Here is a 24,168-nt window from a genome sequence, read left to right on the forward strand (position 1 = left end):
CCTGGGTGAGGGGTGGCCTGACTATCCACTGCCTATGTACCCCTCCCCACCCTCCAGGTGGGAGAGGCAGGAGACACCGCGGACCGTCCTCAGCAAACCCCAACAGTAGGATCTGGGGGTGCACGTAGCCCAGAGAGGCCCTGACCCCGGATCTAGGCCCCATTGCACTGCCTCCTAGGCCCCAAGGGTAAGCCACCCTCGTGATCCAGGTGAGGTAATTGCTGGCACAGGGTGCCTGTCCACTGCCAGCATCCTGTCACCAGGAAGACAGCCTGGGATCCAGAGGAGGGCAAGTGAGTCTGCCCATGACCTTGTGTGGGTGGGGCTCTGTGCATGTTCACACACATCCAGATGCGTGCTCCTGGCCCACGGCCGTCTGGAGCGGTCTCTGCGTCTGGGGTCTGTAAGTTCTATGTTTGACTCTGAGTGGCCTTTGTGTGTTGTCTATGTGTGATCATGGATGTATGAGTGTGAATATCTGTGGTGTGCCCAGTCATGTCTATGCATGTGTGTTTGTGACTTGTGCATGTCTCTCTGTGCCTTTGTTTGCTGGGGTCTGTCCTTCCATGTGCAAGTAAGCATGCATGTGTGTATATTTGCATGCATGACTGTGGTTCTCTGTGACTGGGAGTGCTTGTCTGTGTGTGTCTGTCGGTGCACACATATCTATAAAATGGCACAGTGGAAGCCCCCACCCTGCCTCGCCACCCCCGCCCCAGTCTCCAGGCTGTCTTTCTTGTTGAGGTGGCAGTCCCTTTCTTGTGGGGGTGACACACACAGCCAACAAGAGCCCTGTTTCTCTGTGGGCCTGGGGACATGTGTGGTGGGGCCTGTGGGGCTTCTCTGGGGCAGGCACACAGAGAATACTCCTGAGGCCCAACCCAGGACAACAGTCTCTCCAGATAACCAGCGTTTTTTTTTTTCTGATTTAAAGCAATTTGTTTAAGTTTATTTAATTAGAGAGAGAGAGAGAGAGAGCAAGTGAGCATGAGTGGGAGAGGGGCAGACAAAGAGGGAGAGAGAGAGAATCCACACTGTCAGTGCAGAGCCCGACTGGGGCCCAAACTCACAAACAGTGAGATCGTGACCTGAGCCGATGTCAAGAGTTGGGTGCTTAACCGACTGAGCCACCCAGTGCTCTAGCATTTTCTTGGCTGTTTACTCCCTTCTCAGCTTCCTGACCCTGCTGCCTCCTCCAGGAAGCTTCCCTGACCACATGCCTCTAACGGACTTTCTTCCCAGGGTTCCCTGCCATGTCCACTGGCCTGCACCCCAGGACAGTTCACAGCCCAGTCCTGGTGGTGTTGAGATTCCTTGAGGCCAAGTGCAGCCCCCCACCCAAGGGCAACACCCAGTCTCCCTCTCCCTGTGCCACTTGTGGTGAAGCAGAGCTCAGGGCCAGAGACCCAGCTCTGAAACTGCTCTCTGACTATGCTGCAGCTCAAGATCCAGAGAGCTCTAAGTCCGGTGAGGACACAGACACAATAACTGGCCTATAAAACAAGGTGTGCCCAGCATTGTCAGAGAGGGCTGAACAGAGTCCAGCAGAGCAAAATTCCCCAAGAAATGGGCATTGAGCCCTTCAGAAGAAGAGGAGCGCAAGAGGTTTGCTGGAGAGGGAACGTATGAACATGTGAACAGGCTGCACCATTCACCAGCAATGTGACCTTGGGCTTAGTTACCGAACTGCTCCCTGCCTCAGTTACTCATCTGTAAATGGGAGGGTTAAATAAATAAGTTATGTATTTAAAGAGGGTAGAACAGGGGCGCCTGGGTGGCGCAGTCGGTTAAGCGTCCGACTTCAGCCAGGTCACGATCTCGCGGTCCGTGGGTTCGAGCCCCGCGTGGGGCTCTGGGCTGATGGCTCAGAGCCTGGAGCCTGTTTCCGATTCTGTGTCTCCCTCTCTCTCTGCCCCTCCCCCGTTCATGCTGTGTCTCTCTCTGTCCCAAAAATAAATAAACGTTGAAAAAAAAATTTTTTTTTAAATAAAAAAAAAAAATAAAGAGGGTAGAACAGTGCCTCGCACATACAAAGGCTACATAAGTATTTGTTGATATTATTGATAGGGTCTTGAACCACTAGCAGGATTTACCTGGCATGATGAGCCCCTACATGGCCTCCAAAGAGGCTGGCTCAGGAGCGGGGGAGGGACCGGGAATCAGAAGAAGGCCACGGAAGCGTCATGACAGAGTGGACAAAAGGGCTTGGGGCCCTCAAGGAAGGGAGGCTGTGTTCTCTGGCAGGGCCAGAGTGGATCTGGGTGTTCTCAGAGAACGGATCAGAGAACGGATCCAGGTGTTCTCAGCCTTCAGCCATAGGTGCTACCTGGCTGCTGCAGCCCCGGAAGGTACCCCTCCCCGGGGCCACCCACCCCAGCACTCAGAGTCCCGAGGCTCTCTCCCACGTGGCGACATCCTTTCACCTCCTCTCTCTCCCCAGGCCCCCTTCTTGAGAACTTAGGAACCTTCGGACCTGGGCAGGGCTGGGCTTGGCTGAGCTGGCATTGACTTTGGCTCAGGGGTTGGGTTTCCCAAGGAAATCTATGGGACTGGCAGGGTTGCAAAGAAACAATTAAACCTCCCTCAGGGAAGGGGTTCCAGGGGAGTTCCAGTCCCTCAGGGGCACCCAGACCCTGAACAGGCAAAACCATGCATCTGCCAATTCAAGCAGCCCCCTAGGGACTCCACTGTGCACCCTTCGCTAGCCAGCCCTCGAGGCTAATACGTACATGGTGGAAAACACGGCCTGCAGTGCAGGGATTTCTTTGAACTCCCGTCCTGGACACCACCACCCCACAGCACAGGTCACAATTTGACGGAGTTAGGGGCATCTGTGTTGCTTTTGAGTTCTATGAAGACTCCTCAAGAACTAGCCAACCCCCAATATACCCATCGTCCCATCACACCCAACACCTCCTTTTATAACAAATATTTTCTAATGTCTCCTTTCCTATACAATGAAATTCAGGACATGTGCCTTCATTTTTTTTTTTTTTTAAATGAAGTTCTGGTTGTAAAAGGAACATAAAAAGGATAGTGATTTATAATAAAATACTATGTACATATTCAGGCACAATCACACTAAAAGATAAGAAGACACAGTTTGAAGGTTGTCCCTATAAACTCTGGGAATGCAGTAGCTATAGATGTAGATTGATACATACAGCGGTTGCTTCACTGACTCAGGTTCACGGGCAACATTGCTGTCGGTAATGTGATTTTCCAAAACCTTGAACAACTCTTAATAATGTTCAGCATTTGAGAAAGCACAGTCTTCTCTCCCTTTACTCAGTTGCATTTCGGGAAAACCCCATGTATGTTAAGCCTCTGCGGTAAGTGCCTTGTGTTTAGATGTGAGATGGAGGAAGAGTCTAGACTCCGGCCATTACAAAAGAGTTTCACCTGCACAAAGGCCCAGTGGCTCGTCTGAAAGTCTTGCAGAATACTCCGCTTACAGAATATCTCCCTGGAACAGACCCATCAAATGCCAGGCGAGGCCTCCAATCTCTGCAACAAACAAAACCCCACCACTGTTCAAAACACCCCCAGGGGGCACTCCAGCCCTCACTGAGGACTGTGGAGCTGTAGTGATGCCTCCTCCCCACTCCCTGTCAGGACAGGCCCTTTACAGCCTGGACAGGGTGATGCCACCCACCCCTCTCAGACTGAAGGCTCCTCTAGGTGGGAGCCTGGAGGGAGAAGAAGAGTGTGTGCCTGTGGACTCAGGCCCCAAGCCTGGAGGCACTTGGTGGCCATGCTGACCTCTGCGTCCTCTGCCTTCACCCCTCAGGCTGCAGCAAGATGTGGGACAATCTCACCTGCTGGCCAGCCACCCCTCCGGGCCAGGTGGTCGTCTTGGACTGCCCCCTCATTTATAAGTTCTTCTCTCCAGTTCAAGGTAAGAGCCTTGGGTGGAAGCAAGGGAGCCGGGGCAGCACAAGTGATGCCAGCTGGAGTGGGTACTCACCTGTCAAGGAAGTGAGAAGGCAAACGGGAAGGGGTCAAGGGGATGAGCAATTGGGGGTGCGGGAGGAGCTTTGTGGAAGAGGATGTGCCAGAACTAGGTCTTTGAAGGATTCGTGGGATTTGTTTAGCTCTTCACGTAAAAGAAAAACACGTGGGAAGGGCTCACTAAATATTTGCTCAGCAGTTGATAACCAATTGACTGACAGATACAGGACTAATTATGGCTCCCATGTTCCCCGTTGTCTTGGGCTGGTCATGATTCAGTCTTTCACTGCCTGGAGCCGATGACCTTTTGGGCTTTGCTTACACACCTTGTCATGTTTGTTTGTTTGTTTGTTTGTTTGTTTTTATTTTGAGAGACAGCGAATGTGAGCAGGGGAGGGGCAGAGAAAGGAAGAGACAATCCCAAGCAGGCTCTGTGCTGTCAGCACAGGGCCTGACACAGAGCTCGATCCCACAACTCTGAGGCCATGACCTGAGCTGAAATCAAGAGTCTGACACTTAACCGAATGAGCCACCCAGGTGCCCCACACCTTATCATATTTTTAAATGAATGTTCCCATAGAAGGCAGAAAAGAAGAGGGGCCTCTTTAGGAACTGGGCTTTCTTGTTACTGATTAACCAAAGAACCTTTCCTGCATATATTCAGCCATTCTTTCATTCAGTGAATATTTATTAAACATCTACTAGCATGACAAGCATGGGCTAGACAAACACAGCATGAAAACAGCCATGCTATCTGCCCACAGGGACCTAACGTTCTAGTTGAAGAGACATTTAGCAAGAGAACAAACACGTGTCATAAATGGTAAGAAGTGCCAGGAGGGAGAAGGGGGTTAGGCACAACATTAAGGCAGGTGTTCACGGATGGACGGGCTCGCCGAGGGGGTGCTACTGCAGCTTCTGTCTGAGGACCCGGAGGCCGGAAAGATCCTGGGCTGGGGGATCATTGAGCGGGAGAATCAGCAGCCTGTGGGATGGGCACTAAGGCAATGCAGTGGAGGCCAGGGCGGCTGGAGCAGAGAGAGCTCAGGGGAGGGAGGAGAGGAAAGAGACAGGTGGCAGAGGCCAGACCGTGCTGGCCCTGAGCACTGACCGAGGACTTGGGATTTTTTCCTAAGTTCACTGAGAAGCCACTGGAGGCCTGAAGCCAGTAACTGACATAGTCCAATTTAGGTTGAGGTGTTTAACCAGTAATTCAGATTTTTCATGAGAAGGAGGGATTCTGGTAGTGCAATGGGAAGACCCATTCACAGGGCAGCTGAAAAGTGGTAATCGTTTGGACTTAGAGTGTGGGTGGCAGAGGAGAGAAGTGGGAAACTTGCCCATGAAGGGTGTGCCAGGCTCATGGCGGGGAGGGAGAGATCCAGCATGCCCCTCTGGGGTTTAAGTTTGATGAGCTGAGACACTCACCAAGGACTAAGGGAGAAAAAAAAAAAAAAAAGAAGACTAAGGGAGGAGCAGGTCTGGAGTGGAGAGGATCCCAGGGAGGAGCCAGTCCAGAGTGGGGAGGATCCCAGGGAGGAGCAGGTCTGGAGTGGGGAGGATCCTTTGGAGGAGCAAGTCCAGAGGGGGAGGACCCGAGGGAGGAGCAGGTCTGGAGGGGGAAGCATTAATGAAGAGCAGGACCCAGAGTAGAATTCAGAGGGGGCGCCTGGGCAGCTCAATTGGTTAAGCCTCCAGCTCTTGATTTCAGCTCAGGTCATGATCTCACAGTTTGTGAGATCGAGCCCTACGTTGGGCTCTGTGCTGACAGCTGGAGCCTGCTTGGGATTCTCTCTCCCCCTCTCTCTCTGCTCCTCCCCTCCTCGTGCTCTGTCTCCTCTCTCTCTCTCTCTCTCTCTCTCTCTCTCTCTCTCTTAAATAAACATTAAAAAAAAATCTTTTAAAGAATTCAGAGACTGAGCAGAAAGACTCTTGGGCATCTCTTACTTCAGGTGGCCTTTCCCTCTCTGGACCTGTTTCCCTGTTTGTAAAATGGGGACAGGAGGTGGGCCAAAGGGACTCTTTGGGGCAGGCTGGTTTTTTCCCCCCAAGGCTCCGTGTGGTGACCTCGGCAGCCAGTGAACGAGAGATGTCAGTGCCCTCCCTGGGGAGTCTGGGAGCAGTCACAGATGTGCCGTATTCCAGGCCAGCCCCCACCTAGCCCAGCTCTCCAGCGGAACCCGGCACCTGGGTGGGTAGGCGAGGAGCTCCCCTGGCAGCTCTCGGGTGTCCAATCGGCAGCCTTCTCTCAGATTCCCTGGAAGTGCCTGCTCCTTGTGTTCCTCCCTGACACTCTGCTAATTGCATTCCTCCTGACGGCATTTCCTTCTGTCCCTGCTGGAATTATCAAGGCAGCAACTTCACATAAGAATCTGGACCGCAGCCCACCATCTGGCTAACCCTGAGGCTGCCAGCCTCCATGGGGCCCACATGGTGCCTTGGTGCAGATGAGAAAAAGGTAGCCCTTCCTCAGGCAGAGTCAGCCTGTCACCAGAAGCCACCTAATGACAAGCTGAATATGAAATAGATTGCAGCCCCCACCATTTATCAGCCAGATGCCCTTGTGCAGTGAACAACCTGCACAGCTGTACTTGGTGCCTTAGCCTCTGAAAATGATGGAGAGAAACAGGAGACTAAGTTAGAGGCTGAAAATGTAAGGGAAAGAGGTGTGTTTTCCTGGGAAGAAGGTGTAAGCCAGTGACCTTAAACTCCAAAGAGGGAAGTTTGAGAGAAAGGCAAATGTGAAGCAGGAATAATACCATCCCTAACTCTAGTCCCTTTGGGTGACAGGACTGAGGAAGGAGTGTCCTCCCTGGAAGGGTTGGAAGGGACCTAGTTCTACAGGGAAGGCTGAAGACACCTGAAGAGGATAAAGACTGTAGAGTTAGAAAGAAGTCATCTCCCGGGCTGGGTAAACATCCCAGGGAAGGGATTGCTCTTCCAGGGACCAAAACGTTTGTGGGGACCTGATCCTTTAATTCGTGGTCTGTATGTCTTTCGTCTGTGGTGTTTTTACCTTTAAATATTTGAGAAGACATTTTTTAAGAGTGAAAACTAGGATCGCTAATTTGGTTGAGAAAATTCAACACAGGCTGCTGACTGTGTCTCTGGGGTCTAAGGGACACCGCCTCTCCCCGTCTCACCACCTGCACTGTGAAGCCATAGATAAGAGAGTTGTGATGCCAACCTGACACGTTTGCCCCGGTTGACTGGGACAGGATACCACTGACAGGATTTTAGCAGGAGAGCACCACAGTCACATAGAGGATTTAGAACAATCTCTCCAACTCTCGCGGGTTGGGAGTGGGTTAGCGGGGACAGGCAAGCAGGGAGAGCCATCAGGAGGCTCCTACCTAATTCCGGGGAGATAAGGTGGTGGTGGTGGTGAGGAAGGGAGGCTGGGGCAGGACTCGTGGCTGAGGTGAGGTCGGGGGGGGGGGGGGGGGAAAGAGGGCAGTGGGAAGAAAACGAATGCCCGATTTCTACCTCTAGTCACTGAGCCGTGCTTTTCACATGGAGGGCCCAGGGAAGAGTGGAGGGGTGGCTGTGACTTCTTTTCATGACATGGTGAGCAGGAAGAGACTCCTTCCCGCATATCACCCTCTACACACGCAAGTTCTGCTGGTTCCCAGGGCCGGACTGGGCTGCGTCTTGGGGTCCCATGGTGGCCACCTTTGAGATCTCTTCAGGAAGAGTTCCCTTTGAGACCTGGGCCCCAGTCCCAGGGCTCTTCAAAGAGGCCACCCAACCTTGAAGATGTCCCCCTATCCCCTGCCTTCCCCCAGTACCCAGGGCAGCCAGGGTTCCCGGGGACAGGGTGGCCCTTCAGCTGCTCTGGAAGTTCAGAAAGGTGCAGTCAGGCTAACCCAGGTCTGTATCCCAAGCCTGCTGCTTCCTTGCTGTGTGACCATGGGCAGGTCACCTCTCTCAGCCTTGGCATCCCCCTCTTTGAGTGGAACTAATAATAGCTCCTAATCACTAGCTTTAACACAGTACTGTTTGTTGCCTCCTCCCCCCCCCCCCACTCCTGACAGAAGGCATGAGAAGCTGCTGTGTAGATACAGATGGGGCACCTAATTCATGGTACCAGGTGCCTGCTATGTCATGGGCCTGGCCCATGGGGCCCTGGTCCTTCTGGTGAGAGTGGAGCTCAAAACTTGAGGCATTAGTGTCCCAGCCTCAAGGCTGGCTGATCTGACCTTGTCCCCTTTTTCTACTTGCCCCAGGCTGGTGGGGGGAAGTCCACACAAGAATCGGATCCTGGGAGGGGCCCACGGTGAGCTCCCTAGATCTGGGGCTGAAGCAGGCCGGCGGTTTACTTGACGGTCTGGTCGAAGCCTGCCTGGGCCACAAGGGGGAAAGCTAAGGAGCTGAGCAGGGCCAGCAGGAGGACCTCTCTCTCTCGTGCTGGGCGTCCCCTGCAGCAGTGTGCTCGGGAGGCCTGCGCGGGAAAGCGCTGCCGAATCAGGAACCGGCCCAGTCCAGTGCCTCTTCCTCAGCAAAGTCCCTCCTGCTTCCTCCAGGACCTCGCAGTGGCAAGAGACCCAGGCCCAGCTAGTCCTCCCTGACTGTCCCCAGCCCCCCAGCTGTCCCTCAATTCCTCAGCCATAAAGTAGGGTGCTAAGCACCTCTTTCAAATGGCAGCCAGGAGGATTAACAGAAATAGCGGACAGGGAATCACCTGGTATATTCCAAGCACACAGCCAAGTTTAGAAATAGTAGATGTACATGCACGGTGGACCCCCCCCCCAGCTCTCAGGACAGCTCGACGTCTCCAACAGCTCTGCACCTGGACACCTGACACAAGTCCCCAGGTCCCTTCAGTGCAGACGGGGGCAAGGGGGCAGCTGAGAAGACTCTGGGGGTCACACCTGCTTCTACCCTCTTCTCTCCGTGTGGCCTTGGGCAAGTGACCAACCACTTGGAGCCTCACTTCTCAAGTGTGAACTGGGCTTCCCTTCCTCACTGGAGGGTGATGGGGACTGAGACACTGAGCCTACACTGCTCTGTACAGTACTGATGAATGAAGAGTTCTCGAACTTGTCTTTGTGATGGAGCTGATGCTGCTGCTGCTGCTGCCGATGCTGCTGGTGGTGGTGATGGGGACCATGGTGGTGACCGTGATGGTGACGATCGTGGTGGTGCTGGTGCGGTACTAAGGATGGTGACGGTGACGATCGTGGTGGTGCTGGTGGCGGTACTAATGATGGTGACAGTGACGATACCAGTGATGATGGGGACAGTGGCTGTGGTGCTGGTGAGGGAGGAGCTATAGGGCAAGGACGTTAGGACCCATCTTCTTTCTCAGCTTCACCTCACCTCCTTCCCTACTGTGCTCTCCCTCCTCCTCCCTCTTCCTCCATCCCTTCACCTCCTGCTCCTGCCTCTTCTCTCCTCCTGCCACCCCCACCCTCCTCTCTCCCTCTTTCCTCCTCCTCCTTCTCCTCCTCTTTCCCCCTACCCCTCCCCCATAAGCCAGCTTTCACCCCGGACTCCAGTGCCCCTTTGATGAGTCCTGGGATAGAGGGACGGGGATCTTCTCTGGCTCACCCATTTTCCTTCTTTTTTCTTTTTTCAGTTTATTTATTTATTTTGAGAGAGAGCTAGAGAGCAAGCAGGACAGGGAGAGAAACCCAAACAGACTCCACACTGTCAGCGCAGAGCCGGATGTGGGGCTCAAACTCACAACCCTGGAATCATGACCTGAGCCAAAATCAACAGTTGGACGCTTAACCGACTGAGACATTCCGGCGCCCCTGGCTCACCCATTTTCTATTCAACTCCTCTCCAGGGCTAGAGAGTGGGCAGCCTCAAGGTAGCCCTCAGGTCACAGGCACTCTCATCAGCCCTGTCCCTTCGCTACAGCTTTGGGCCTCCAAGAACAGTGGAGAACTCAGTGAAGTTCAGCCGTAAGCTCCTGTAGTGCTGTGCTGCTCGATTCCCTGCACACACATGCCTTTGCCCGGGCAGGTTCCCTGCCAGGACTCCCTGCTTCTCCATTCATGAGCATTTCAGACCTGCACCCTTAACCAGGTGCCCTCCACCCCCACTTCCTGCCTCACCTTTGGTCCCTCTCCAGCAGCACATCTGAGCCACACCAGGTGTGGGAGGAAATCAGGCCCATCGGCCCAGGCGAGCTGACCCAGGAGGAGTCCCGCGGCCCAGCCACAGGGCCGCCATCTGCACCCACAGGACAAAGAAACCATCTGCCACACCGGCTCCTGTGGCCCTGTGACAAGAGTGAACATTTAGCTCATGACAAGGGTCATGGGTCATTCTATACCAAGAATTCAGGCCGTGACAAAAATCGCTTTATTTATCTTGCACCCGGGGTCAGTTTCAGACACGCCGAGGGGCAAAGCTGAGCCCAGGAATGTCTGCTCTGACTGTTACTCGTGTTGCCAAGCCCTGGAAGAGCTTTTCCCTGCCCCAAGTGCCCCGGCAGCTCCCTGGGAGTCTGGGTCAGGGCCGCCGGAGCCTGATACAACTGGGGGTGCCGGGGAAAGGCTGAGCTCAGAAACAGCCCAGCCCCATACCTACTCCACGGACTCACCTGCTCCCAGCCTCAACCTCTCTCCTCTCCCCCTCTCCCCTCCACCCAGGCCGCAACGTGAGCCGCAGCTGCACCAACGAGGGCTGGACGCACCTGGAACCTGGCCCCTACCCCATTGCCTGTGGTTTGAATGACAAGGCATCAGATTTGGAAGAGGTGGGCCTCAGTCCACCCCTGCCCTCCCACAGTGCCTTGGCCTGCAAGGCTCCTTCCACCCTCTCCCAGCAAGGAGTGAGGTTGCTGTCTATGCCGAAGCCAGGGCTCGTGGGGTCTGCCTTCCCCAAGCCTCCTCCCTTGCCAGACCTGCATTTCCAGGGGCTCATCCCCCTCTCTGTCCCTGACAGGGAACAGGAAGGGGGCTTTCATGAGGATGACACACAGCGGCAAAAGCTGAAACAGCACTCGGCCCTCCGGCAGGGCCACCCCGCTGACTCATGGAAGCCTTGCTCCAGCCCTAGCGGGGCAGGGAGGGCAGATATCATCTTCCTATCTCATGCAGAGGGGAAACTGAGGGGCAGATCCTCAGCAGCCAGTCAGGGACAGGGACAGGGACAGGGACAAGACCATGGTCCTCAGTCCCAGGACAGGCATATGCCCTGGAGCAGCTGAAGCATGAATGGTTGCTGTGCAGATGTGGGCCCGGGAGCCACGTGGGGATACTGATGGGAAGCGAGAGTATAACTGGAGTCCTCAGCTAGGAGCCCCCTCACTGCTTTGGTGTGGGGTCGTGGGTATGTGTGTGTGTCCGTCTGCTGTGACGTTTGTCCCACCCCCAGACACCCTTCTCAGAACTTTTGCTCCTCCCACAAGGGCAACTTCTTCAGAGGCCTTCAAAGCCCACCAGGTCCCCAGGCAGGATCTAAATCCCCCAAATCCCACTTAACCACTTGCCTGTTCTCCAGCAGGGTGTGGGACGTGGAGAGAAACAAGGGACTCACCCAGTGGCCAAGGATCTGCATACGTGTCCCTAGGGAGGGTTCCTGGAGGGGCCAGCCAGAAGCCTTTGGATTCCAGATTAGTCCTGTCCCCCTGCAGAAAGGCTAGATTGCCCTCCTCCTGCTGACCCCTGCCTCTGAGAGCCCCAGAAGGGACATTGTCCCAGTGTCGTCTTTAGTATTCTAATTCCCTGTGTGGCTCTCTCGCTGCATGGCGGGAGGTCCTCATGTGGAGTCTGAACGGCACAGTGTTGGGCCGCCGGGGGGCCGTGCCCAAAGCTGGCACGGAAGGGGTGCTGAACACATGACTGCAGAATGAACAAACGGGCACATGGAACGCGTGAGGTCTTTGCTCTTTCCGCCACTGACATTTCCCTCATGAAAGAGCAGAGAGAGGAGGTTCAAGTCAACCCCCGCCCCGCCCTGGGAAGCAGTCCTGTCCTGTCTGTGGAAACCCAGGGGAGGGGTGTCAGGGGTCCGGGGACTGGAGGGGGCGGCTCAGCTGCTCTTGGGACCCTGGAGTCTCTTCATCTGCCAAGGCAGGGATGGGAGGCAGGGTGCATAAGGCACGCACCCCTGCCAATACCCCCTAGGTGAGCCCACCCCACCCCCACCTAAGACCCCCAACCCCGCCACCCTCTTCCCTCTAGCAGCAGCAGTCAATGTTCTACAGTTCTGTGAAGACCATCTACACCGTCGGCCACAGCCTGTCCCTCGCTGCCCTTCTGGTCGCTACAGCCATCTTGAGCCTGTTCAGGTGAGGTCCAGCCGCAGCAACAAGCCTCAGAGCAGACCTAGCCAGGTCGCTCCTGTGCTCGAGCCCAGCCTGGCCCAGTCATGCTCTGGCCCCCTTCCCCGTCACCCCCAGGCAGCATAGAGTCCCTGCCCTGTCCCCCTACCACGCCAGCCTCCCCTGGAGAGAGCAGGCTGCTCAAAGCGCTCCACCTGTCTCGGCCTAGTCCCCATGGGATGGCCCTGCACCTGGAGATGGGGCACCAGAGGGTGGGGCAGGCTCTGGAGGCTGAGGCACTCGGAGGCCAGGCTGCGCCAGGGTTGTACCTGGGGGCGGGGCCTGCCCTTGGAAGCCCTATGCTCCCCTGCCCTGCCCTCGCTCCGAGGGCTGGACAGTGTGGTTGGAGTGGGGGGTCCGAGGCCCCCTCAGCCTCCCAGCTCTGCCCGCCTTGCACAGGAAGCTCCACTGCACGCGGAACTACATCCACATGCACCTCTTCATATCCTTCATCCTGAGGGCCACCGCTGTCTTCATCAAAGACTTGATCCTGTTCAACAGCGAGGACGTGGACTATTGCACCAAGGGCTCGGTGAGGACCCCGCCCAGGCCCACCTCCCTCTCCCTCTTCCCCTTTACCTTCTCCAATCTCAGTCCCTCTCCACCTGCTGCTTCTCCGCCCTTCCTCTCTTCTCCTTCCTCCTCTCCCTCCCCAAGAATGGCCAAACCCCTACCCAACCCCGTCTGCAGCTCCTTGAATCCCAATCCCCTCCCAGCCACAGGAAGTGGTGCTCAGCCACCTGGGAGGGAGCTCACAGACCTGCCCCTGCCTGTGACGGATGCCTCTCCTTGGTGGGAAATGCGACACTTCATAGCCAGAGTCCACAGTCCCCCGTCCCTCCTCTGTTGCTAACTTCCAGAGTGATCTTCGGGAACTCCCTGCCTCAGTCTCCCCATCTGGCAAGGACTTCCAAGCTTCCATCCTACTCCCCCACCCCTACCACCACCTGGATTCGGTCCAGATACACACACAGCCCTTCTCTTCCCTTCTTCCCCTGCCATCAGTCCGTTCTGGGCCTTCCTCAGGAAGGGAAGTTAAGACAGTGTCTAAGGAATTGATTGCCCGTCACTAAGGGGTCCATCTCCAAATGACTGTGAGCTCAGGACCCCCTCCCTGAGTGCCCCGGAGCTAAGACAGAGAGCCCAAGACCAGCCCTGGCTCCTACCCATTCCTGTGGCCAGTGACTCTGCTTCATGAGGACCTACCCCAGGGGCAGTGCATTATTTTGGGCGTCAGCAATACCTTCTCCTCAGAGAATGGACCTATGATGGTGGGGTCTTAGGCATGTAGACCAGAAGGAAGGGAAACGCAGGGTGGCCACCCTGGACAATCCCAGAGCTCCTCAGAGGATCCCACCCAGGAGCTGGAGCCCATGAGCCATGGACCCGGAGAAGCCAGGAAGCCTCCAGCACACTTGTTAAGGATAATTGTGGAGACTGGCTTTCTGATTCATTAGCAGCTCTCTGAAGCTTTTCTAAGGCAAGAAGCACAGATAACTGTCCTATTAAAGAGATGAGCTATTCTAGTTGCAAGGCAAGTGGGGGAGGATGGGGGACACAGGCCCGCCTGTAGCTGGAAGGACTGAAGTGGGACCTGAAGGAGCTTGCAGCCACAGGAAGAGGAGAGCAGACTACTGAGGATGTCTCAAAGCCAAGGGCACAGAAAGGAAGGAGTGGAATCTAGAGAGCTTCCCGGAGGGGGAGGGCTTTAAGTTCTGTCTCACAGGTATTGGGGCTTGATCTGAAATGGAAAACTTTCTGAGAGAGAACAGAGGACAGAGAAGGTCCTCCAGTTGTGCCAGGTGGGCCACCCAGAGCCCCAAGTTGCCCTACCTCTGCCTCCTCTTGCCTCTTCTCCTCAACACTTCCATCAGGGCCCCACTCCACAGCCCATAGCCTACAGCCCCACATATTCAGGGAACCCTTGCAAACCCAAGCAAGAATTCTCCTCATACCTCTTCTAGCTACCTTCTATCCTAATTGAAATAAGGTGAATGAGTAGGTGGGGGCGGGGTTAAGTGAATGGGCAGGTAGACGGATGCTGAGTAAATAGATGCGTGGATGGCTGTACAGGTGGAAGGATAGATGGGTAAAGTAGGAAAAATTGGGTAGATGACAGGTAGAGGGGTGGATGAGTAGATAGGAGGTTGGATGAATGGATGGATTGCTGGTTAGGTGTGTGGGTTGGTAGAGGATGGCTCGTAGGTGGATAGGTAGAAGAATGGAGAGATAGGCGGGTGAGTGCATGGGTGGGCTGATAGACGGGAAGATGAATAAATGATCAGTGGATGGACAGACAGATGGGTGAGCTGGTAGAACACCTAGTGGGTAAATAAACGGATAGGTGGGCAGATGGATGGTTGGATGGGTAGGTGGGTAGATAGACATATAGAAGGAAAATGAATAGATGATAAATTGATGGATGGATCGTTAAATCTGCAAACTTATCCCCCAATATCAGATGATCTAAACTCAGGGATAATGGGAAAACCACCGGGTACATTTCGAAAGGGACAATGCAAGAACAACAAAGAGATTAGGCTGGCCGTGCTGCACCTGTGTTTGTTGCCCCAAACGGAGATGTGGGCAGGCAGGGGACCCCAGTGAGCCCCTTCTCTGTTCCTCCCCCTGCAGGTGAGCTGTAAGGCAGCTATGGTCTTATTCCAGTACTGTATCATGGCCAACTTCTTCTGGCTGCTGGTGGAGGGCCTCTACCTGCACACCCTGCTGGCTGTCTCCTTCTTCTCTGAGCGGAAGTACTTCTGGGGGTACATACTCATCGGCTGGGGTATGGTACCAGGGAGGGCTGCCAGGCTGGGGACGGAAGGGGCAAGGCCTGGGGAGCTCACTAGGGGGTGGGTGCCAACCCTGCCTGCACTCGTAGGTCTCCCTGGGCCGCCGGTCCTGCCTACCAGGCTCTAGGCCAAGAGTTGACAAAAGTCCCCCCCAGTGTCTGACCCCGGGGTAGGTGCCCTCAGGCTGCAGCTGAAACTAGAGCTGATCTGTGGGACAGAGAGTTTCTGTGAGCATCCATTTCCCCTTCAGCCCTTGAAACGCAGGGCCACTGCTAGTCTGTAAAGTGCCCCTGTCAAATTGAGAAAAAGACCCTCCCTTTAGGGGGACACAGCCCCTCGGGCATAGCGCTCCACCCCCTCAGTAGAGCAAGCATGTTTGCACAGTGAACGGCCTGTGCAACCGCAGGTGGCAGCCCCGGAAACCCACTCTTCTCTCCCTCCCTTTCTCTCTCTTTCTCTCTCCTAAATCTCTCTCTTGTGCCCTTTCCTCTTTTTCTTTTCTTTGACCCTGACAGGGGTGCCCAGCATATTCACCATTGTGTGGACAATCATCAGGCTCTATTTTGAGGACACTGGGTGAGCTGCCACCCCGCCCCCTCCCCCAGGCTGCCATCATCTGGGGCAGATCCCCTAGGTGGGATGAAGGGAAGCTGGGAGGCACAGACTCTGGGCCTATGGTCTCTAAAGGGCTCGGGGGCAGAGCCGGAGCACCTGGGAGGGCCTCTGACCCTGGCTGAGGACAACCGTTCTCATTCTCCCCCACCATGCCCTATCCAGATGCTGGAACACCATCAACTCCTCATTTTGGTGGATCATAAAGGCCCCCATCCTCACCTCCATCTTGGTAAGGCCTCCTCCCACCACGTAGAGATGGGGAAACTGAGGCCTAGATTGGGTAGTCCACTGACTTCAGGTCACACAGGAAATTCGTGTCAGGATCAGAACGGAAACAGAGGCTTCCCAGTGACTCTAGGCAGGGTCGTCCCCATCCTTTCCCCCATCAGTTTCTCCTCTAGGGTAAAGAACACAGATGGGGAGGGCCAGTCCTTCAAGATGTGAAGTAGAATTCCCAGATGACCCCCCAAAGTGGGGAAAGCTAGGGAAGAGAGAAGACGGATAGACAGCAGGGTCCTGGGGAAGAAACCAGGACATCAGTCCGGGGAGCTGGACCCCTCAGCCTCCCCTCTCTGACCACTAACCTTGGCCGCATCCACCAGGTGAACTTTATCCTGTTTATTTGCATTATCCGGATCCTGGTTCAGAAACTTCAGTCCCCAGATGTTGGAAAGAGTCACAGCAGCCCATACTCGTGAGTATGCTCTGGCTTCCCTGGTGTCCCCATCCCCCGTCCCCAAATCTGCCCATGTGTCTTTGAAGTTTTCCAGGAAGTCAGGTGACTCCAGAGTCACCAAAAAGCCACCTTGCTCTTGCCCACCTCCACCCCCCATGACCTGGCTCAGCCCACAAGTGTCCCCCGCTCCATCCCTACCCTTGCCAGGCCCATAAACCCCGTGCCCGCTTCCCCTGCAGTCACTTACCTAGCAAGCGATCTGCCCCAGGTATGTATCCACTGCCAAGCCAGGGAGCTTGAGAACACAACAGATCACTTGTGCCCTATTCACACCAGGTGCCCAGTCCCTGGCAAGGGCCTGGCACAGAAAAGGGACACAGTAAGTACACAGTAGATGGATGCCCTGGGGGAGCCCCCAGCTGAACAACGAGGTAGCCACATAGGATTAAGTAGTCCCCAGGAATAGTAACAGCAGTTTCCATGCCAGGTGTGCTAAGGGGTTTCCACATATCATCTCATGTCATCCACACAGTCTCCTATAAACTGTCCACATTTTACAGGTAAGGAAACTGACACTCACTCCCTCCTCTTCAAGGATTTGGGAGCACATGGCCCTGGTAGGGGGGAGGGCACAGTGTCCCTGGGACAGTGGTCATGCTCCTTGCTTGGAAAGAAAGGTGTGAGGGCTGTCTTCTGCTCTTGGCAAGACTGGAGAAACAGGAAGGTTTTCATGAGAACAGGGCTTGAAGCCAGAACTAAAGAAACAAGGGCAGGGTGGCTGTGAGGAGGTGAGTAGGGGTCTGCATGCCCACCGATGGGAACAAGAGACTGATTATCAGTGCTGCAGAGACAGGACGACCCTGGAGCATCCCATGAGGGGCGCCCAGTCCTGGGAATCTGGACCGTTCTTGGCCTGGCTTCTCTTTGGAGAGTCTTGTGCTGTGGTTCTAAGATTCTTAGCTAGAATGTCACGAGCTGCTGGATTTAGGATTCTATTCTGGAATCCTGTGATTCTCTCTGATGAGACTAAGACTCACGTTCCTGGTGTGACGGCATTCTCCCCCGCTGGGTGCGTAGGAGGAACTTCCCCTCCAGTCTGAGAACAGGGCCTGTAGCCTGCCAAGGGGCAGTACATCAGGCCCGGGCATCCTTATCCTCTGCTTTGCCTGTGGGGCCCGGTTTGCCGCACGGCACAACTGCTCCAAAGGGCTTGAATCTGAGGCAAAGGAAGCCGGTCATCACCAGGTCCACGTGGGTGAGAGAGAAACTGAGCAGCTGTCGGCAGGCAGAGGGGTGGGGGGAATAGGAGATGGGGCTCCCCGCTGAGGGGCTGTCGGCTCCCACTCTCCACCTCCCCATAAGCCTTCAATTTAAAGAAAGCCTCCATCTGTCAGCCTTGGGCATGCGGGAGAGATTTGTGGCCAAAAAGGGGTGGGCAGTGCTCAGGATCTTGGCATGGCTGGGACCCAGGTCTAGGAAGGAGCAGGAGGGGCAAGGCTGGGGGACCTCGGGCCCAGGACTAGGTTTCCCTGGACTGACTTCCGAGGCAGAAGGGATCACGGCGGACACCCCCAGCCGCTCAGACCTCTCCCAGCCAGGGAACCGCGAGTTCACACTGTCTGGACCGGCTGAGGTCAGGTGGTTGGGAGGCCTGAACCAGGATGAGCCCTGCTGCACAGCAGAGGGATGAGTCATTTAGGATGAATATCGACCCTGTCAAGCACACAAGGCTGGAGAAGGAGGAGCTGGTCCTTCAGAGCCTGCTGAGAGTGTGTGTATGGGTGTGGGAAGCCAGGGAGGGAGGGATGCAATCTCAGAAAAGGTGGCAACTTCTAGAGAAGTGGACAGGCAGAGAAGCCAAAGATGGACTAAACCAGGCATAAACTGGAGTGCCCAGCATCCTCCAAAGTGGCCTTGGGCATATGTGGTCAGCACCCCAATTACAAAATCTTCCTTCCCAAATGTCCTCATCCCTAGTAGAGAATTAGTCTCTTGTGGATGCACTGCACTTTGTAACACCCAAAGTAGTTCTGAGTTTCCAGTGAGGCCCATTTCTGTAATTTGATAATATTGAGCATACATTTACCCCCACCGTAAAGATTAGGGAAACTAAGACCAGGAGAGGGGGAACCAGGATCTCCTGTTAGCTGAGACCATCTCTCCCTTGGCTGCCACAGACCCTGAAATACTATGTCTCATCCTCAGGGTTCAGCACTGACCTCCTCTATGGTCTCTCCTCCAGAAGGGTGAGAAAAGAGAGCTTCCTTCTCCTTCATGCTTCCTTTTAGGCTAGGAGACCTGGAGAGGGGGTGGAGGTGGAGGGTAGAGGCACTGCAGATACGGAACAGGAACACATGTGCACATAATACTTCCAGGAGCCAGCGGCCCGTCCTCACACATCCTGGTCATCATCCCTACCTCCTTTATGCACTATCTGCCCTCCCCCTTGTCCCCAGGAGGCTGGCCAAGTCTACTCTTCTGCTGATCCCCCTGTTTGGAGTGCACTACATCATGTTCGCCTTCTTTCCCAACAACTTTACAGCTGAGGTGAAAATGGTCTTTGAGCTCGTCATGGGGTCTTTCCAGGTATGAACGATCCACCAGTCTGCATTCTTCTCTGGGCTTTAAGGGAATTCAGCCTGGGGCCTTGGCCCCTTGCCACCGGATTCCATTTTTTTCCCCACTGTAATAAGTCCTGATTAAGCGCCTACTGTATGCTTTGCCCTTTGGTTAATCAGGGGAACGTAAGGACCAGGGCCAGGGGTGGTACAGGGGCTGCGGGGCTCCTGGAGTCTTGTCCACCTCACCTCTCCTACTCCCTTCCTCCCCAGGGGTTTGTGGTGGCCATCCTGTACTGCTTCCTCAATGGCGAGGTAAGCCCCTCCCAGACCTTGGGGGCCAGGCAATAGCACTCAGGTTGAAACTCAGGTTTCAAGGTGCGGAAACACTAATGGGATAAGTGCAGAGCAAGGATGGGTTAAATCTTGCTACTCCAAGTGTGGTTGTCAGACTAGAAAACAGGTGATGGCACATACCTAGGACCTGGTTAAAAAGGCTGATTTCTGCCCTCTGCCCCCCAGACCTGCTGACTTAGAATCTGCATTTTAAGACACACACACACACACACACACACACACACACACACACCTGGGATTTGTGTGCACATCGGTTTGGTTAAGTGGCTGTGCCCAGCAAGTGGGGATAGGGGCAAGGGGTGGACTGCCAGTGGAGGCTGAGTTACCACCGTGGAGCCTGGTTACAAAGCACAGAAATCCATCCACTCAGATGAGCGCGAGTGAGCTGGGGGGCAGCGATCAGGGGAATGGGGATTCAGCCACCCCCAGGCAGTACCCCTCCCCCTCCCCGACTGCATTCTCTGATCCTCTCTGCCTCCTACCGCCTCTGGCTCCAAGGCCTTGATTTGACCCGGGTCCCCAGTGGTCCCACTGTGCACTAGCCTAGGTAGCATCCGGGTCTCTCAACTTAGACTCCCCAGGAGGATTTGACTGGCTGGCTCGGCACCCTAAATCCAGAGCAGCCCGAGCAGCAGTGGAGGAGGCTTACTGGGGGCGGGCTTGAATACCTCCCTTTCCCCAGGTGCAGGCGGAGTTGCGGCGGAAGTGGCGGCGCTGGCACCTGCAGGGCTTCTTGGGCTCGGACCCTAAATACCAGCACCCGTCAGGAGGCAGCAACGGGGCCACATGCAGCACGCAGGTCTCCATTCTGACCCGCGTCAGCCCGGGCGCGCGCCGTTCCTCCAGCTTCCAGGCCGAAGTCTCCCTGGTCTGACCGCCAGGCGCCCAGGGGCCCCCAGCGGCTCCTCCCGTCCGCACCACCCACCCCGGGCGGCACCGGGGACCGAGGCCTGCCCGGGCGAGGCCAGCCCCGGCCCTGGGCTCGGAGGCTGCCCCGGTCCCCAGGCCACTGTCCGGACGCCCCTCAAGAACTCTGCCCTTGCGCTTGTCTGAGAGTAGGGTGCACAGATGCGGGAGCCGCTTCTCTGCAAGCAGGTGCGCGGGGGGGGGGGGGGGGGCTCCCACCTGAGGAGACGTGGGGTGGAGCTCAGCCATCAGACTCCTCCCCGAAAAGTCCTCGTCCGCCAAGCAGGAGCAAGAAGTCCACATACTCTCCCCTGACTCGGCGCTGGTGGCTCTCGGGCGCCGTCCAAGGCAGGCAACTGCCCGTCCTCGGACAATGAATGCGGGATCGTGGTGTGCGCCCAGGACACAAAGATCTTGCCCCTGAAGATCACCGGCCACCACCACCTCGACGGAGCCTGAAGTTCCACCATTGCGTCAAGTTCCTTTGGGTTAAGCATTACCATTAAGGCATCTCTTCCCAGATGCGGTCGCCTCCCCCAGCGTCGTCCTCTGAGCTGCCAGCCCTTCCCAGTGGAGGAGTTTGCCTCAGACGGGTGTGGTTTTGATAGGGAGTTTAGTTTGGGGGGCACACGTATCTCCATAGTCCCTGCTGAAGTGCGGTGGTCCCAGGATGGCTGGAACGATCGAGACTGCCACCAGCCCTGCCATCCCTACAGGCAGTGGGAGCTTCCCTTGGCCGCCCACCTATGTGCCAACTATCAGAACCAGGCTGAGAGATGTGCGCTCGTGCGCCCCTTAATCCTCCCATCAACCCAGCAAGGTGGGAACTACTGTCCCTATTTCACAGGTCAGGAAACTGAGTCTCACAGAGAGGTGCCTCGCCTTGTCACACAGGTAGGGTTCGATCTCAGATCCGTCAGATGAGAAAATGAAAGCACAAATTCCTAACTGCTGCTTTTTATATATTGTAACAAGCTTCATCCTCTTAGTTATTTGTATCACCACTGATATTATTGCTACCATCCCTGCAATCCCATTCCCACCCGAGCCACACTGGAGTGTGGCTGAGAAGTCCTCTAGCCCACATATTGTCTGGACAGGAGCCTGGTGGTCAATAACATCCTGTGCCTACCCTGCACCCTGTGGCCACGTGGCTTCCTGCCCACACTCCAGCCAGAAGATCCCCTCAGGACTGCAAACAGGCTGTGCGACAATAAATGTTGGCTTGAATCGGCTTGGCTTCCCTGGTGGTTGGTGTTCCCACGTGACCTAAAACGGGGACCAGCTTTCAACTTACGGCCATTTTCCCCCATTCAGAGGAGGGGAGGTCGAAAGCATCACTGAAGCCAGCTGTCACCACCCTTCTGGCTTTGGATGGGAATCGTACACTTCTAGGAGAAGCACGGAGTTCTAAAGGCCTTCACCCCATGTCTCATTGAATGGTATCCCATGTCTTCTGAGCGTGGGGAAGTTATACTAGGTTCTCGTTGTGTCCCCTGACCTTCTAAATCCAACCAAGAGAAGGAAATTCTATTCTTGGATTAGTACAGAACAGCTGACTGAGCTGCCGCAGTCCCAGAAATGGTTAAGTGGGAGCATGTTGCAGGCCACAGGGATTCCTGCAGACAGGGGTGCATGGGGTATAAGCTGACCATGTTTACACTGCCCAGGGTTCAGGTAAAAAGAGATAGAGGACAGAAATGTCACCAAAATGAGTGACAGAGCCAATACGACTGGTGGAATGGTTTAGACACAGGCAATAGGGCAAAGTAGATGATTTCAGTTAGCAAGAGAGGTCTCCCTCCAAAGCCGTTGCCTGACCCCTTGGCTGCCACTTCCTGCAAACCTGCAGAGGGGTTGTCTTGTTTGGGAGAAGGAGAGGGATGCCAAGCTGGTAAAAAGAAGCTAGAATAGGCTGGCAAAGCCTCAGATCTGCTTGCAAGGCTCCTTCAAAGCCTTGTCCTACTCAGTACCATCCCAGAACCCATCACCCAATGACAGCCCCAACCAAACCAGCATGCTGAGGAGGCCTGTGTCAGGGGTGGTCAGGCCAGGATCAGAGTCACTGTGAACCCAGGGCAGGGGCAGCCCCAGGCACATACCCTTGGACCAGTGGCCCAGCAGGTCTGACAGTGGCAAACTCCATCTAGAGTCACATGTCACGCCTGCCCTGTGCATGGTCAGCTGTAGGACAGAGAAGGGAATATCCCTACCTTTGGTTTCAGCCGCTCTCTGGCCTGCTGGAGAACGCATTCTCAGCACTCACCGTCCCTTCCTCAGCCCGGGCCAATGGTGGTGACCACCAATGGGGTGTGGAGAGCTGGGCATGGGCATTTGGGTCACCCGGAACTTGTTCTATTCTTCCCCAAGAGTCTCCCATCCCTACTACTCCAAGGCATGGGGATAAGAGATAGGGAACAGGTGGGAGGGCCATGCTCCTCTCTCCCAGCTGGGCCATGTCACTGATTTCCCTCCCTGCCTCCCCAGCTCAGTGCTTCTCTAAACTGGTTCCAGAGATGTTGTCTACCAGTAAGGTCCAGAAGACCCAGCCCTACTCTTTTAGTCCTGATTCAAATTCCGATATTCTTGTGGATCTTGAGCAGTTCCCTGTATCTCTGGGCCTCAGTTTTTCCACCTGATGGATCGCTAGGCTTAGCTGCTGGCTAAGGCATGGGTGGCTAATGAGGAAGGGGCTGTCCAGAGCCCTCTGCCACCCGCTGTGTCCTCTGGCTAGGGGAGGACAGCAACTGGAGGGAGATCCCCAAGCAGACTGGGGACCGAGGGAGGCACAGAGGTTGGAGGCTGTGAGAGAACAAGAACAGTTCTCTGCAACTGAGGGATGAGCTCAGGCTGGTGAAGAGGGTAAGGGGAGGAGGGAAAACAGAAATGGGAGGAGTCAAGAGATCCAAGAAGTGGGGCATTTGCAGAGGAATGGGCAGGACCTTGCCTCCCAAATCAGTGACCCCACAGGCTGCCTGAGCTATGGGAAGGCCAGGAGGGACCACCCTCCAAGCTAGACCCAGCCCATCCACCACAGTGCCCGAAATCCCACCGTTAGTGAGTCATAGCTTCACAGTAAAGGAGAGAGCCCAGGGGAGACCGGATCGATGAGCCAGGAGGGTGGCATATGAAGCAAATGTGGGGAGACCCAAGACACGGGCAGCAAAAAGGAGAACACTGGTGAGGTCCTGCCCTGAGGGTAGGTGAAAAGTCCAGTGTTGGGCATTCAGGAACAGAGAGAAGTTGAAATACTGTCTCGGGTGGACAGAAGCCAGGAGCGAACATCCCCAGGTGCCTATGGAATGGGAATAACCACCAGCAGAATTTCTCCTGCACACCTTCTTCCCCCGAACCTCCCCAGTCCCTTCCCCTGCCTTGCAAGGCACTTGTCAGGCCAGGCCAGCTCATCTCTAGCGCCACCTGGTGGGTACCTCAAGGACTTCACCAAGGTTGGCCTTTGGGACCCAAACATCACAGGGTTCAGGCCCCTCCGCAGCAGGCCAGGTGACACAGAGGGCAGGCCTCTCTCCTCAGCTCCATTTCAGAGTGAAATACAAGAGGGAAAATGTAGTGAGGCCACATGACTGGTGACCCCAGGGACAGCCTAGGAGATTAGGGAGACCCAGAGCCCAGTCCCTAGACCCAGTCCCCTGACTTCTGTGGCACACAGTGATTCCTGTCCCAGTCCCAACTGTAGAGTTGGGCCTCTAGGGCACAGATTAGGCCCTGGCCCTTGACTGAGCCCTGACCCCAGGTCCTGAGGACAAAGTCCAGTTAACTCCGGTGGGCACCTCCTGGAAAGAGGAGCAAGGAGCCCCGTCCAACCTGGTGCAGAGGGCCACCATCACTTTGATGGCAGAGGCCACCATGTGGACAGTACCTGTCACTCTGGGGCACAGGCTGAACAAGGGGGGTGGCCAGTGTGCCAGCTGAATGGATAGGGAGCAGCCTCCCAGGTGAAGAGACCTCAAGTTTTCTCCAAAGACTAAGCAGGGGTCTCTAGGTCCCAAGAGAGCATGATGGGTGCCAGGG

The 24,168-nt window shown here is 55.4% G+C and overlaps 1 protein-coding gene across 4 annotated transcripts in view; it reads left to right on the top strand.

The window, feature by feature from the left end:
* Positions 1-21,371, top strand: part of VIPR1 (vasoactive intestinal peptide receptor 1) — a 33,650-nt gene extending 12,279 nt beyond the window's left edge. For 3 of the 4 annotated variants that reach the window (XM_040479925.1, XM_040479922.1, XM_040479924.1), the window contains 11 exons: positions 3,791-3,898; positions 10,554-10,660; positions 12,090-12,196; positions 12,629-12,761; positions 14,864-15,017; positions 15,540-15,600; positions 15,802-15,868; positions 16,242-16,333; positions 18,772-18,901; positions 19,147-19,188; positions 19,913-21,371. In XM_040479925.1, the coding sequence (XP_040335859.1) occupies positions 3,791-3,898; positions 10,554-10,660; positions 12,090-12,196; positions 12,629-12,761; positions 14,864-15,017; positions 15,540-15,600; positions 15,802-15,868; positions 16,242-16,333; positions 18,772-18,901; positions 19,147-19,188; positions 19,913-20,104 (1,193 nt within the window). In that variant the 3' untranslated portion in view covers positions 20,105-21,371. The remainder of the gene's footprint in view (positions 1-3,790; positions 3,899-10,553; positions 10,661-12,089; positions 12,197-12,628; positions 12,762-14,863; positions 15,018-15,539; positions 15,601-15,801; positions 15,869-16,241; positions 16,334-18,771; positions 18,902-19,146; positions 19,189-19,912) is intronic. The other variant, XM_040479921.1, reaches the window with a different exon arrangement.
* The last annotated feature ends 2,797 nt before the right edge of the window (positions 21,372-24,168 follow it).

Source organism: Herpailurus yagouaroundi, unplaced genomic scaffold, assembly GCF_014898765.1.
Source record: "Herpailurus yagouaroundi ecotype Mexico unplaced genomic scaffold, PumYag 159, whole genome shotgun sequence".
Lineage (NCBI taxonomy): Eukaryota > Metazoa > Chordata > Mammalia > Carnivora > Felidae > Herpailurus > Herpailurus yagouaroundi.